Source organism: Pan paniscus, chromosome 1 (assembly GCF_029289425.2).
Source record: "Pan paniscus chromosome 1, NHGRI_mPanPan1-v2.0_pri, whole genome shotgun sequence".
NCBI classification, from domain to species: Eukaryota; Metazoa; Chordata; class Mammalia; order Primates; family Hominidae; genus Pan; species Pan paniscus.
This window is the reverse complement of record NC_073249.2, coordinates 210,034,100-210,049,135: the sequence shown is the minus strand read 5'-3', so window position 1 is coordinate 210,049,135 and position 15,036 is coordinate 210,034,100. Positions and strand designations below refer to the sequence as shown.

At 51.7% G+C, this 15,036-nt stretch overlaps 1 protein-coding gene across 2 annotated transcripts in view; it reads right to left on the bottom strand.

Annotated features, from left to right (window-relative positions):
* Positions 1-15,036, bottom strand: part of PADI2 (peptidyl arginine deiminase 2) — a 52,692-nt gene that overhangs the window by 13,288 nt on the left and 24,368 nt on the right. The window contains exons 5-11 of one of the 2 annotated variants that reach the window (XM_034956578.3): positions 13,406-13,523; positions 12,248-12,373; positions 8,114-8,179; positions 6,456-6,634; positions 4,536-4,639; positions 3,663-3,774; positions 2,481-2,588 (exon numbers count right to left, since the gene is read on the bottom strand). In XM_034956578.3, the coding sequence (XP_034812469.1) occupies positions 2,481-2,588; positions 3,663-3,774; positions 4,536-4,639; positions 6,456-6,634; positions 8,114-8,179; positions 12,248-12,373; positions 13,406-13,523 (813 nt within the window). The remainder of the gene's footprint in view (positions 1-2,480; positions 2,589-3,662; positions 3,775-4,535; positions 4,640-6,455; positions 6,635-8,113; positions 8,180-12,247; positions 12,374-13,405; positions 13,524-15,036) is intronic. The other variant, XM_003814448.5, reaches the window with a different exon arrangement.

Below are 15,036 nucleotides of genomic sequence, written 5' to 3'. Positions count from 1 at the left end.
GGATTACAGGGGTGAGCCACTGCACCCAGCCCGTTTCCCCATCTATAAGAGAGTTACCAGATTAGGTAACCTGAGGAAGGGGAGCAGCTAGTATTATTATTTCCAGAGATTTGCTACCCTCTGAGCAGTAAGAGAATTTTGCATCCTGACCCATTGCCATGTGACTTCTGGCATCTTCCTGCAAAAGGAAAATACTTCCCTGCCCAGTGTCAGACTTGGTCACGTGACTTGCTTTGGCCAATGAAATGTGAGCAGAAGGGATGCATTCCAGTGAACAGCAGAAGCCACAGGAGCCCCTACGTGTGTCTGCCAACTCTTTGACTTCTCCCTGTGCTAGAAGAATGGCATTTCCCAGACTGGGGCTGCTCTGGCACCTTGAGCACTAGAGTAAGGAAGGCATAAAGAAGCAGAGTGGCAGACCACCAGCAGCAATCAACATGGAATGCCAGCAAGACACAGGCCTTTGCTGTTGTTGGTCATGGAGATTTCGGGTTGGTGTGTTACTTGGTGAAGCTGACCAATACATGCAAAAGTGGCAGCTATGAATATACATGACATCTCAACCCAGTCTCAACCTGCCAGACTTGCCACTGAGCCCAGAGGAAGCCTCAGAACCCTTCTTCACACAGAGCTCCAAAAAACTGGAGTTAGCACACAAGACACAACCCCATTGGCCCCTGAATTTTAACATTCCTCTCATGGCTTTTGGGGTACAAATATAGGAATCTTGTTTGGGAGCTTGCACTGGGGTTGGGATGAAGCTTGCCTGACAAAATCCAGTGGAGTCGGAGGATGTGGCTTATCCTGGCTCAGCTGAGAGGCTCCAGGGACAGCTGAGCCCATGGGGTAGATGGCAGCAGCTTAGCGCTTTCTCATCTTGGGGCCCCAGCTGGCAACATGGGAGCTTACCAAGGCTGGGGTGCTGGGGCTCTGCAGCACCATACAGGTGGGCAGGTATGCAGCACAAAGCCGGGCCTGGCCTGGGCCTCAAGGAACAACGCAGCCTGGGGCCTTGGAACCAGGCCAGCCTGGAATACTGAAGGCAGGTGGTGACCTAGAAAGGCCTCGCTTCTCATGCCTGTGGCAACTGCTGCTGGTGGTTGGTTTGACTCTACTCATCATAGTGTTAGGGAAAGTGGACAATAAGCTCACTGAGGACAGGGCCCAGGGAATGATAACCATAACAACAGCTGATAATGGTCATTATATCAGACATGGCACTGATGCCTTATACAACACCTTCAATCTTCACAACATTCTGTGAGACTGATATCATTTCTATCCCCATTTTAGATGAGGAAACTGAGGCTCATGGAAGGTAATTGCTTGCCCAAGGTCACATGGCTGCTAAGAGGTGCAATTAGGACTCAAGACCGGGTCCGCCTGACATTCCAAAGCTCTGTGCTGACACCATTGGCTCTAGCATCTCCTTGTGAACAGGGCACTGGGTAAGGAATGTGGGGCAGAACAGGTGTGAACCTGGCACAGGGTCAGCTCTGGGCAGCCCTGGCGTCTGACAGGAATGCTGTCCTGCATGTGACCTTGGGAAAAGTCCCCTGATCTATTCCAGTCTCTTTTTTCATGCCCTGTTCAAACCTCCCCCGGCCTGTTCAGGGCAGAAGAGTGCAGACAAAAGAAAGATTGATTTCGGTTCTGCCCTCACACACTAGGTTGTTGAGGGCCTAAAAGGGGAGTGAGAATGGCTTCCAGAATGGGAGGAGTCAGATGACTTAAAAACAAACAAACAAACAAAGAAACAAAAAACATGGCCAAGTACAGTGGCTCACACCTGTAATCCCAGCACTTTGGGAGGCCAAGGTAAGTGGATCATCTGAGGTCAGGAGTTCGAGACCAGCCTGGCCAACATGGTGAAACCCCATCTCTACTACAAATACAAAAATTAGCCAGGCATGATGGTGCATGCCTGTAATCCCAGCTACTTGGGAGGCTGAGGCAGGAGAATTGCTTGAACCTGGGAGATGGAAGTTGCAGTGAGCCACTGCATTTCAGCCTGGGCAACAGAGCAAGACTCTGTCTCAGAAAACAAAAACAAACACACACACACACATGCACCAAAAACCATAGCCTCAAAGTGCTGATGAACTTGGAAGTTGGAACCATGACTTTTGACAATTGCATAACTATGTTTTTTTCCTCTTTGAAACTTAACTCATTTTGCTGCAATTTGGAGGGGAAGGGCAGCAGCAGGGGCCAGGGCCTCTGGAACTAGGTCTTATCTCTATTTCCCTTAGTTTCCATTTCCCACTAGAAAACTCTCTATGTTTTGGAAAAACATCAGTTATCAGAGCAGGAAAGGACCTCAGAGGCAGCTATCCCAAGTGGACTCATTTTGCAGAGGAGAAACAGAGGCTCTGGGCAGCAGATGAATGTGTCAAGGAGGCCCAGGGTCTCCTGACCACTCTGTCTTATGAGAATCTCCAGGATCATCCTCCACCCCCAAGCGGCCCTCAGCATCTTACCAGGAGCTCCTTCACAGGGAAGTCCTTTAGGTTTCCATCTCGGGGGGAGTCCAGCACCACGGGGAAGCCTTTATGGGGGGCCTCGATGTAGCCAAACTCAATTTCATCCTGCAGGGACACCAAGGAGAGCTGTTAGATGAACCCAGGGGACAATCTGTGCACATGGGCAGAAAACTCGAGAAACACAAGAGCACAAAGGAAAAAGAACGTCTATCTTGTTCCCCATTCCGTGGTCCCCCATCCTCCTCCCCTCACACTGATGATGGCAGCACAGGTGTCCATAGGCAGTCTTTGCACATCACAAGCAGGTTTCTTACCGATATCAGCCCCATTTTTTTTTTTTTTTTGAGACAGGGTCTCACTCTGTTGCCCAGGCTGGAGTGCAGTGCCATGATTATGGCCCACTGCAGCCTCAAACTCCTGGGCTCAAGTGGTCCTCCTGCCTCAGCCTCTGAGTAGCTACAACTACAGGTGTGCACTACCATGCCAGGCTAATTTTTAAATTTTTTTGTGGAGTCAGGGTCTTGCTATGTTGCCCAAACATGTCTTGAATTCCTGGTCTCAGGCAATCCTCCCACCTCAGCCTCCCAAAGTGCTGGGATTACAGGTATTATCCACCATGCGTGGCCTAGACCTCATTTTAAAAAACACAATAACCAGGCGTGGTGGTGCATGCCTGTAGTCCCAGCTACTTGGGAGGCTGAGGTGGGAGGATTGCTTAAGCCCGCAAGGCGGAGGTTGCAGTGAGCTGAGATCATGCCACTGCACTCCAGCCTGGGTGACAGAGCGAGACCTCATCTCAAACAAAACAAAACACACAAATAGCAAGCAGCATCCTGAATATGTTTTCCGTTGAGTAACAACTTAACTTGAAGCACATCCTGTATCCATATTGAGAGACTGGCTTCATCCTTTTTAGCGGTTGCACAGAACTTCCGGGAAGGCCGTTACTCAGTCCTCCAGAGATGGACATTTAGGTTGCTTTGCAATCTTTTGCTACTACAAGAAGCAGCACTGTAGTGCACTTGTATGTTTATGTCTTTGTGCACATGTGCAGATATGAGCTGACAGAAGAATCCCCATCTGCAGAGCTGCTGGGTGCCAGGCAGTTCGCATGAAGCCAACTCTTCTTTGCTTGACCCGGGGGCCATGTCCTTCCCAGCCTGGACCTGGGCTCCTTACCTGGATCCAGCGATCGCCTCGGTTTAGGTACTGGAAGCAGACCTTCAGCTCACAGTTGGTTTTCTCCACAAGGTTCTTCACCTCTTTCAGGAACAGGTAATTATCCTTCATGCTGAGAAGTTGGGGGAAGAAGGAGAGGCCAGGAGAAAGGGTGAGGAGGGGCCAGAGTCATCTCCCTGAGATGGTGACAGCAGCTGGTATCTCTGGGCTGTGCCGGGCAGATCAGTCTACACCTGTGCTCACGGCCACCTTTATAAAGGCTGCTGGAATCAAAGGCCAAGTAAACCCACCCACTCATGTGGCATTTGTCAAGGTCATGAACAAATAAAATGAGGAGGGGAACTCTCACCCCCACCTGTCCCAATGCCTTACACCTCTGACTCCACAGATTTTCAAATAAGAGCTCTGCCTGGCATGAAGATGGGATGGACGTGAGGACCCCAAGGGTCCCTTTTGGGTTGCTAGCCATCTAATCACAGGCACTTTTTCCCTTGGTTCTCATCTTGCTGTTGTGGACCTAGCTCATAATAGGTGGTCAATAAAAGTCTGTTTAATGAATGAGTCAGATGAGCTGCATTTCCACTGCATAGGAGGTTGCTAACTGCCTGGTAGAGGGTTAAGCAAGAGAACAGAATGGCAGCTATTATTTTTAGAGCATACCCTGTGTGCTGGGCCTTGGATAAATGCTTTGCCTGCTTCATCTCATTTAATTCTCACAGTGACTCTACGATGTGGGCATTTCAGAGAGGCCAAGAGAGTTGCTCAAGGTAACACAGTGGTAAGTGACGGGGCCAGGAACTAGACTCATGTCCATCTGACTCGGCCCTTGGCCACTCTGCCACGCTGCCTCTCCAGGCTGGGGTCACCCCTTACCAGCACACAAACACCGACACGGGAGGCAGGATGTTGGGGGTCATGATCCACGGAGCAATCCGGAATATCACGGTGTCCGTGAAGATGGGAGTCAGGGGAATGTCCTGGGTGTGGGAGACAAGGCGTGGGGGATCAAAAGGTTTTGTCAGGTGCTTTCTTTGCCTGCCTTTCAAAGCGGGTGAAACTGATGACAGTGAATACATTTCCTCAGGACTTGCTGTGCACCAAGGCTGTGCTAAGTACTTTCACATATGCCAATTCTTTTCTGCCTTCCGACCACCGCAGGAGGTAGATACTGCTATGATCCTCACTTTTCAGATGGGGAAACCGAGTCACAGGGCTGTTAACCGCCCAAGGTCACATGGTTGGTAAGTGGTAGAGCCACCCGTGTGCTTGACCACATGGTAGGCTTTACACCCAGGCAGTCAGCTGCTGAGTTCACACTCTTAACCACTGTCCTATCTTGTTCCATCAAACTTCTCTTCCTGAAATCGCCCCACGCAACAGCTGAGCCAGCCCCCCACCTTCCTCTGTTTTTGCCCTTGGCACCTTGCCCTTTTCTGTATGTGGGCATTTTAGCGTTGTTTTGGGTCAGTTTTGCTATGTCCAGACTGTTTTGTTTTAAGGAATGGTCAAGCAGCTTGCCTGGAACCCAAGGGAAAGTGAGGTCTGATTCCAGGGTTCCTTTGTGGGGCTGGCTTTCAAAAGATATAGGAAATGGACCCCATCCTTGGTGGGGAGGTGCGGGGGTGGTGGGACTGTTGCACGGCTTGCCTTGCTTGCCGTGGTCTGCCTTTTGAGTCTCTGCGGGTGCCTGAGAGATCCTGGGGGTCAGGCTGCCCTGGGCATGGGTGCCATAAGAAGCCTCATCCCCGTCCCCTATCCTGCTAGCTTTGCCTTTTCCACTTCCCAGGGAGCTTGAGGGTGCTTTGTAAGTAGAACTTTACAAGTTTGGATGCTCACAACCACCCCTGGCAGCAGAAGCTTTTGGACGTTCTGTCTTACAGATGGAGAAACTATGGCAAATTACCCTTAACTAAGGAAATTCACAGGAAGTTTAATTCATTTGCCTCGTGTCTCGTGGTGGTTAAACCAGGAGTTGAACCTGGGCAGTCTGCTGCCAGGGCTCATTCTCATACATCTCAGCTAGATCCAGCCTCACCTTTCTATAGCACCCATTGTATCCTTTCCCATAGTGGCCTGGGGATAAAAATGAGGGGCTCTTGTGTTTGCGAGAGCAGCCAGGTCCCTCCCTTTTTTTCTGAGCGAAACAGGGTGGGCCTGAGAGGCTAGGGTCTGGGGACGAAAGGTCTTTGTGATAGAGATTCTTGTGAGCACAGCACGCCCTCAGTGAGGGGGGCTTCTCTAGAGGGACAGGACCTCTTCTTCTCATCCAGTTTCTCCCCAAAGCAAGAGCAAGGCTGGCTGAGATGCCTGGCCCCAGGGTAGGGCACAACCTGAAACTGGGATTTGGGGTTCAGCCTGCAGTCAGAGTTGGTATAACCCACAGTTGGGGGAGGGGTCAGATGGGGCAGGAAGTACAGAGCGCACAGTAGGTGGTCAGCAAACCCCACCTGGGTGGCTGCTTAGAGCCTTGCGCTAATCAGCAGGACTCTGGGCCTTAGACCTAGGCAGGGAGCAGGGCAGGCCAGGACACAGGCGTGGAGTGTGTCAGAAAACATTGCCCACAGGGAATCCGTGGGGAGCAGAAGCAGCAAGGAGACTGATCCCAGGAGCATGGCTCAGAGGACCCTGGCAGACATGTGCAGGCTTTGCTGGGGGCATCGAGGTCTCCTAGCCTGGACCCACCCCCTTGGGGCTTTGAGCAGGGTGGAGCATAGCATAGGAATGGCCCACTAGTAGGAGACCCACCCTAGCCCCTGGGGTTAGCCCCCTGTGGTGGAGGCCTGGAGCCCTCACCTGGGCCATGTACTCCAGCAGGCTGACATGGATGGAGACCAGGCCTGAGAAGCCCTCGTCGGGGAAACAGAGGCCTTCCACGAAGAACAGCAGCTCCGCGGAGCCACCCGTGTACTTGACCACATGGTAGAGCTTCCGCCGGCCCAGGATGTGGATATAGCGTTGGCCAAAGAATGGGTCTGGAGGGAAAAGGACCAACGTCAGACTCTCACCCGCATCAGAAAGAGGTCGGTGGGGTGGGATCACCGATGAGGACAAAAGGGCAAAGTAACTTGTCCTCTAGACAGAGAGAAAAGCACAAGCAGAAAATGCCACCAGAATGGCCATGGCTAGGTCATTGTCATTGTCTCAGCACTGCTGTGTGCTGGCTGTGTGGCGCTTTGTCAGACAGTCACCCTCTCTGGCTTTTGGCTTCCCCATCTATAAAATAAGCAAGCTCTCTCGTGAATGGCTGATAGGAAATTGCCAGCTGAGCAGTTAGTGGTGTCAGGGGAGGATGTAATTGTTTCCATTTCACAGATGAGGAAACCAATCTCAGAAAGGAGGAGTGGCTTGTCCAAAGTCAGACAGCCAGTAAATAGCTGAGCTGGGACTCAGATTCAAGTCGAATTCTGAATCCCGAGCTCTCATCCCCTCTGTATAAACAAACCATAAATGTGCCCATTATACCAAAAATTCCCTCCATATCATGGAAGCCGTGTTGGTGTAAAGGCCAGTGCATGGGCTGTTCATTTTTGTGGCTGGGCGGAAAGACAGGTTCCTCCAGGGCTCCTGCCCTCCTGAAAGCTCCCAGTTTGACTTGTGCTCTCCCCTCTGCCCAGATTCCCCAGAGACAAAGCCAGGGGCTCTGTTTGGAGCTCCCACAGCCACCTGCCATCTCCATCACAGTCTTTTTATGTTTGTTTATTTATTTATTTATTTATTTATTTTTGAGACAGATTCTTGCTCTGTAACCTAGGCTGGAGTGCAGTGGCGTGATCTTGGCTCACTGCAACCTCTGCCTCCTGGGTTCAAGCAATTCTCCTGCCTCATCCTCCCAAGTAGCTGGGATTACAGGTGCCCACCACCACATATGGTTAATTTTTGTATTTTTAGCAGAGACAGGGTTTCATCGCCATCTTGGTCAGGCTGGTCTCGAACTCCTTGCCTTTAGTGATTTGCCTGCCTTCAGACCCCCAAAGTGCTGGGATTACAGGTGTGAGCCACCACACCCGGCCTCATCATAGCCTTTTTAAATGTGGGTGACCTGTGCGAGGGTAGAGACAGGCCCAGTGGGGCCCAGGGCCTGCCTGGCACATGGTCATGTTTAACAAATGTCTACTGAACCAACCAATGACTCCCACAACATTCCCTGTGGGAGAGACCAAGGGGGAATTTTCAGGCAGATTGAGAGCACATGAATCAGGCAAGGACCTTCGGGGAGACAGAGGTGGTCCAAATGCAGCCTCTGTAACAGCAGTGCTCAGCTGATGATAAGATGGAGCAGATGTGGGAAGCGTCATAACGGCGGCTATGGGTGAGATCCAGTCTGGTTACTTGGGGTAGGGTGGGGAGGGCAGAAGAGGCACGGCGGGAAGCATTTGAGCAGAGGAAGGCAGCCTTTGAGATGCCCTTGTGGGGTGGCAGAAATGGGTGTGTTGGGGAGAGGAGATACTTGCATTGGTAAAGGCATGGAGGTAGGACCCTATGCAGTTCCAGAAGGAATTTCTTTATGCCCTGTAGAGCTGGAAGGGCAGAATCAGCCTCAGCTTAGTGCTTTCAACGACAATGATAATGGTTAATGACCAGATGCTCAAGGGTTAGAACACATAAGCCGAATAGCCTGGCACAAACTAGGTGCTTGATTAAAACGTAAGAAATAAGTGGATGAACCGCAAAGCCAGGGCTTGGGATGGCTCCTCCTGTGGGACAATGTGCCGAAATAGACCCTGGTTATAAATCTCACTAAGGGTGCTTCCCTTAGTGGTTATGACTTCCAATATCAGAGGGACCTTGGTTTAAATACTTCTCTGGCTTTACAAGCTATAAAACCTCAGGGAGCCGGGTGCAGTAGCTCACGCCTGGAATCCCAGCACTTTGGGATGCTGAGGCGGGCGAATCACGAGGTCAGGAGTTTGAGACAAGACTGGCCAACACAGTGAAACCCCGTCTCTACTAAAAATACAAAAATTAGCTGGACATGGTGGTGCGTGCCTGTCATCCTAGCTACTCGGGAGGCTGAGGCAGGAATATCACTTGAACCCAGGAGGCAGAGATTGTGGTGAGCCAAGATTGCACCACCGCACTCCAGCCTGGGCGACAGAGCGAGACTCCATCTCAAAAAAAAAAAAAAAAACCAAGCCTCAGAGAATTCACTTAACCTCCCTGAGCCTCAGTTTACTCATCTGTTAAGTGGGAGATAATGATACCCACACCACAGGGTCAATGCAAATGACACAGGCTCAGTAACTTCAGTAACCTCAGTAACCATGGGTAACCATCAGTAACACTGCTTGGACCTGTATTACGAGGATGTGAAGGAGTTTTCATTGAATAGTTTCCAAACAGAAGGCAGGGAAACCACGTCCCACCTCATCCTCCCTTGGGAGGGAGGAGTCCAAGAAATGAGGTGGAAAAATTCAGATACTGAAAGTCCCAAAGAATAGAAAGTGAGGTCCTGCTCACCCAGAAACAATAGTATGCACCCTGCAGCCCTGTCACTCAGTAGATTCAGATAGACTGGCATCATGAAAACATTTTCCTCCAGGCACTCGGGCCCTCCCATGCCCACAGGCCCCAGGCTGTACTTGAACTGATGCTCAGGGGACAGTCAGGCTTAGAAGCCAACTTGTCCTGGCAGAAGCCACACAGCCAAAGCTTTCCCAGGGCTCAGAGCACCTGGGGGGCTCCACCAAGGTCTGGGGTAGGAACAGGGATCTGGCTGGGGGTGGTGGGGCAGGTGGAGGACACGTTCTAGTCCGTCTGCCGGCAGCTTTCTCCCTCCCGATGTGGCCTGTGGCCTGTGATTCACAATGCACCTCTATTCTGGGCTGCTTTCTGACAGCTGGGGCCAGCTCCGGGCGGACTGATTTCTTGGTGGGAACAATTCAGCCATTGTCCCCAGGAGCCTCCTTACCCCGTCCTCCATCCCTGGCTCGGTGCAAACCCCACACTGAGCGTGGCCAGCTTTCTCTGCAGGAACCAACAATGCCGCTCTATTGAGTGGTCCTCGTGCCTTGGGCTGGGCCCACTGACCACCATGACCTCTCTGCCCCAGGCATTGGCTGGCACGTGGTTTGCCTTAACCTTTCTAGCTACTTTGGAATGATTCCACTTCCCAGCGAGACTCCTTGATAGTGTGACCAGCTGATTTGGTTTCCCTAGGACTGAGGGGTTTCCTGGCATGAGGAGCCCTCGGTGCTAAAATAAGGAAAGTCCTGGGCAAACTGGATGACCATTTCCTTGTATAAAGAGGTAAGGCCCCAGTGCTTGGTGTTTTGGGCAGAATTTGAGGCTAAGGCCGTCACCAGGTCTTCCTAGGAGCACTGAAGCCTTCTGTCCACTCCAATCATCGTAACTAACAGTCATCATCATAATCTCAACAAAAGCCATAATTGCCATTTATGGAGAGCTTTCCAAAGGCCAGCTACTGCACTCAGTGCCTGACACACCTTCCTCATTAGATCCCCACCACCACCCGGGACAGTCGGAACTCTTACTATTCCCATGCCACGTCAGAGATGAACACCCCAAGGCTGGGGCTGGTAAGACTTGCCTGAACCCAGAATTGTAGCTCCCTGACTCCAGCACTCCCTATTGGGGTCCTTCAGTCTCCAACCCAGCCCCCTGGCCTTGGGGAGAGCTGGTCTGACCCTACCAGGACACCTGACATTTGCTCATCCACAGGGGTGCCTGGAATTTGACATAAGTCCAAAGTGTTTGCCTGGAAGAAAAAGAGACTGTGCTCCTGGTCAATTATCTGTCGTCCTTTGCTTGTGTGTGTGTGTGTGTGTGTGTGTGTGTCTAAGAGTTTTCACCCAGTGACCCAGTGTCAGCATTATTGGGAAACTGTCTCTTCTGGGTCCCCACTGTCTCAGTCGTGGCTGCTCCCCACAGGATGGGCAGCCCAAATAAGAGGCTCCAAAGGACGTTCTCAAAGCCCTTGTGGTAGTAGTTCCTCTTTTTTCTTGTCTGCTCAGGACCCATCTCAGATGGCAAGTGACGGGGAGGGATGAGATTATGGAACCAGACCAGTCCACTCCCTTTAGCAAAAAGAAGAAACTTCTAGATAATGTCCAGACATCATTATTTGCAACAGGTCTCGTGTCACGACACCAAGGTCAAGAGGCCGAGGTTGAGGTCATGCTTGCATCCCTCCTGCTCCCACTGGTGATCCCATCCTCCGTGACAACCCTGGCCTGGATGGTGTCAACATCAACATCTCCGGCCCCCTGGGCAGCGGAGCCAGCCTGACTCTGGGCACATTCCAACCTGTGTGAGGTCACTGCTTGGAGCCCAGGGTGGATCAGAAGGACGACTGGTATTGGGTGGCTGCTGGCCACTGCCATCCTGGCTAAATATCTCCCTGATGTGAGGGTCCAGGGTCCCTACTCACCTCATGGTGAATGCCCTGGATCTAGTGGGTCTGTCTAGAGGTGGGTCCAGGGCTGGGCCAGAGATCCTGGCCCCCCTAGGCAGCTGGGCATGCAGAAGCCTCCTCCCGCCACCCCACGACCCGCCTTGTACCATGGCAAATTGCAATGCCGACTATTTTGCTGAGGGAGCTTTTAAAATACATACATCATTATTATGACAGTCCCTTGCATAAAACCCTCTAATGGCATTCCATTGCACTCAGAATAAAATCCAAACCCAGTCTGCATGCTCTGGCCCCTAGCCCAGCTCACTGACCTTGACTCCCAGCCCTGCTCTGGGCTTCCATCTGCTCTTCCCACACTCCAAACTGGTCTCCTCCTCCAGGCTTTGCAGATGCTGTTCCCTCTGCTTAGAACACTCTTCCCTCAGCTCACGAGTGGCTGGTTCCTTCTTATTGTTCATCTGAGTCTCAGCTCAGATGTCACCTCCTCAGAGAGGCCTTTTCAGAGGCACCCATCTAGTGGTGCCTCTGCCCTGCCATTCTCCTCACTTATTCTATTTCATTTCCTCCAATTGTGGTACTGATTATGTCTCTCTTGCTAGACTGGCGGCTCCTTGAGGGCAGGGTGTGATTGTTGTGTTTACTGCAGAGATCTCAAAGCTGAGAACAGGGCCTGGCACCAAAGGGCTCAACACATATCCACAGACAGGGTGAGGCAGAGCCGGCAGCTACGAGGACTAGCTCCAGGGCAGGAGCCCGTGCCCTACACAGTGGGGGCCCAGGACACCTGTTGCCATCGAGAGGAGCAAGGGGTCAACTCTTCAAGGGTGCCCACTGCATCTTTAGGGGGTCTTTGAAAGTCAGAGATGGCAGAAAATACCTGGAGGTGGTGCCTGCCCTGCCTCAGGTATCCTGAAGGTGACATGACTCCAGAAAAGAAGTGCCCAAATGCCCTTCCTCCCCTGATTCGTAGGGAGGAAGGGCCTCTGGGTTCTACATAGAACTCCATGTGACTCCAGACTCCTTTGAGAGGAGGAGCGATGTGTCCCCATGGAGTCTTTCAACTTCACGGGACAACAGCATTGCCATGTTACAATCACTCAGAGACCAATCCAGGTCTTCCCCAGGCACCTGCACCTGTGAAGGCCACAACTGCTAAGGGGAGGAGGGTAGGTGGCTAGAAAGGTCTGGGCTGGGCTGGGCTGGGGTCACTCACTCTCCACGTAGAACACGCCCACTTTGTCTGAGTCTGACATGGAAATGTACAGAACTATCTCATATCCGGCGGGGAGGCGGTCGGGGCCTTTGGTCCGCAGGATCATCTGGGACATGTCCTTGAGATCTGAGGGACAGAAGGTGAGAATGAAGAGATCTGCTGCTGGAGCCTCAGCTTCCCAATGCCTTTTACTTTGATAATCAGGAAAAAATCCCCATGAATGTGTATTATGGAAACTATAGAAAAGCATAAAGAAGCTGGGTGCTGTGGCTCACACCTGTAATCCCAGTGCTTTGGGAGGTTGAGGTGGGTGGATCACTTAAGGCCAGGAGACAAACACCAGCCTGAGCAACATAGCAAGACCCCATCTTTACAAAAATAAAAAAATTAGCCACGCATGGTGGCATGTGCCTGTAATCCTGGCTACTCAGGAGGCTGAGGCAGGAGGATGGCTTGAACCCATGGGGTTGAGGCTGTAGTGAGCTATGATCATGCCACTGCACTCCAGCCTGGGCAACAGAACAAGGCCTTGTCTCAAAAAAAAAAAAAAAAAAAAAAAAAGAAAAGAAAAAAGCAACCATAAAACAGAATAAAAACCAGTTGTCATTTCCAACACTAGAGATGATTAACCTTTTGGGAATTTCCTTCTGGTCTATTTTCTTTTTATTCTTCTTCTTCTTCTTCTTCTTCTTTTTTTTTTTTTTTGAGACAGAGTCTTGCTCTGTTGCCCAGGCTGGAGTGCAGTGGTGTGATCTTGGCTCACTGCAATCTCTGCCTCCTGGGTTCAAGCGATTCTCCTGCCTCAGCCTCCTGAGTAGCTGGGATTACAGGTGCATGCCACCATGCTCAGCCAATTTTTGTATTTTTAGTGGAGATGGGGTTTCACCATATTGGTTAGGCTGGTCTTGAACTCCTGACCTCATGATCTGCCCGCCTTGGCCTCCCGAAATGCTGGGATTACAGGTGTGAGCCACCATGCCCGGCCCTTGTCTATTTCTTATGGTTTTGCCTTTGGCTTTAAGCAAGAGTGGGTATTTGTGTCCACCATCCCCAGGAGGCCTCAGTCCACACCTGCCTCACCCTCAGCCCAGCCCAGGACTGGGCATGAATCTTTTCACTCCTCCCATCCTGCCCCCCAAGTGCAGGGCCTGCTGGCACCTTCCTTGCTGTAGACCTTCTCATCACGGCAGTCCTCCTTGGGCAGCCAGGGTGTCTCTCGGTCACAGTTCACCAGCAGGATGGCCCCCTGGCCCTCAGGGCCCCAGGTCCAAGATGCCTACAGTGGCAGGAAGAAAGGTCAGTGCCCTCTTCTCTATGCTTGTATAGACCCCATGGGACACTGGAGAGATAGCCCCAGGATGAGGGTAAAGAGTAGCCGCCACCCACTGGGGCAGCTGTGACCTGGCAAATGTGAATCTCAAGACTGATGTCCACAGAGGATGAATGTGGGCATCAAAGGCAAGTTCAATAGAGGAACAGAGACAGGAAGGCTGACTGAGGCATTTATGGGCCTCCTGTCTGGTGCGGCTGGTGTCTGGTGTGGGTGGAGGCAGGGAGGTGGAGGCTGGCCAGAGAAATGAGCAGACAGACATTCTACCATGGGTCCCGAGGTCCCTAGGGGAGCTCAGGAGGAGACGCCTGGATGGATGCCACCCAGCTGTTTCCAGTCACGCTCCTAGTGCTCCGAATGGGACCTGCATGGTGCTCCACTTTCTACACTGCAGACATAGCACTACTAGAACAAACTCGGGCCAGATTGTGTTGCTTCCCTGCTTTAAGCCAGGTCAGGGGCTCCCGGTTGAGTTGGCATGAAGCCCTGATTCCTCGCTGTGGTTTGGAAGGCCTGGTGAAACTTGCCTTCCTCTCTGTCTCATCTCCTCCGCCTTGCCCCTCGCTCACTCTGCCCCACCCATCCCGGCACCTTTCTGCTCCCAAAAGACTCAAGCTCCCAGGCCTTTGCCTATGCCAGTCCCTCTGCTCCTGTCCTGCCCCTTTCCACCTGGCCTACTCTACCCTTCCTCGGTTACAGCATGACTGTCTCTTCTTCCTGGAGGCCTTTCTGATTCTCTAGGACAGAGCAGCTTCCCCGGGTCCACACCTGGCCCTGTATACATCCTTTTTGGGAGGACTTAGGACAACTGTGATGACACAGCTATCCAAAACACTCCATATTTAATGTGGACCATGGGCTTCTTAAGGCCAGGGCTGTGTTTCTCTTGTTCTTTCTGTGTCCCCTGGGCCTGACCCGCTCCTGGAACATAAAAGATGCTCAGCAAATATTTATGGGATGAGTGAAGAAAATGTGAAAACTTCACCGGCCCAGATTTAAAAATTCTGGCCAAGTTCAGGCTCATGGGGATTGTGTGACTTTCCCAAGACTGCACAGCCCCTTGGGGGAGGTTGGAAGCTGTCTCCCTGGGGCTGCTGGGCTTCCGAGGCCTCTGTGGAGTTCATTCTCATATGGCTTGGCCATAGACTCAGAGAATGAGTGTGCAGGGCTGGCCCTGGTCTCAGGCAAGCCTCGCTCACGATCCTAGAAGAAGGGACTTCCCCACATGGCTGAGAACCCTCTCCTGACCTGCAGAGAGTCAGGGTAGCAGGCTGCTAGGACCCAGGCTTCTCATCAGGCTGTGTTTATTTTACTTCGTAAGTACCCCTCTATGTATATTTTACCCTAGGCTTCAGAGTGTTATTATAAAAGTCACATATGCCCATGGCAAAAATTGAGATAATACAGAAGGGCAGAAAATGGAAAGCAGTTAGAAGCAACAGCCTGAATGTACACAGAG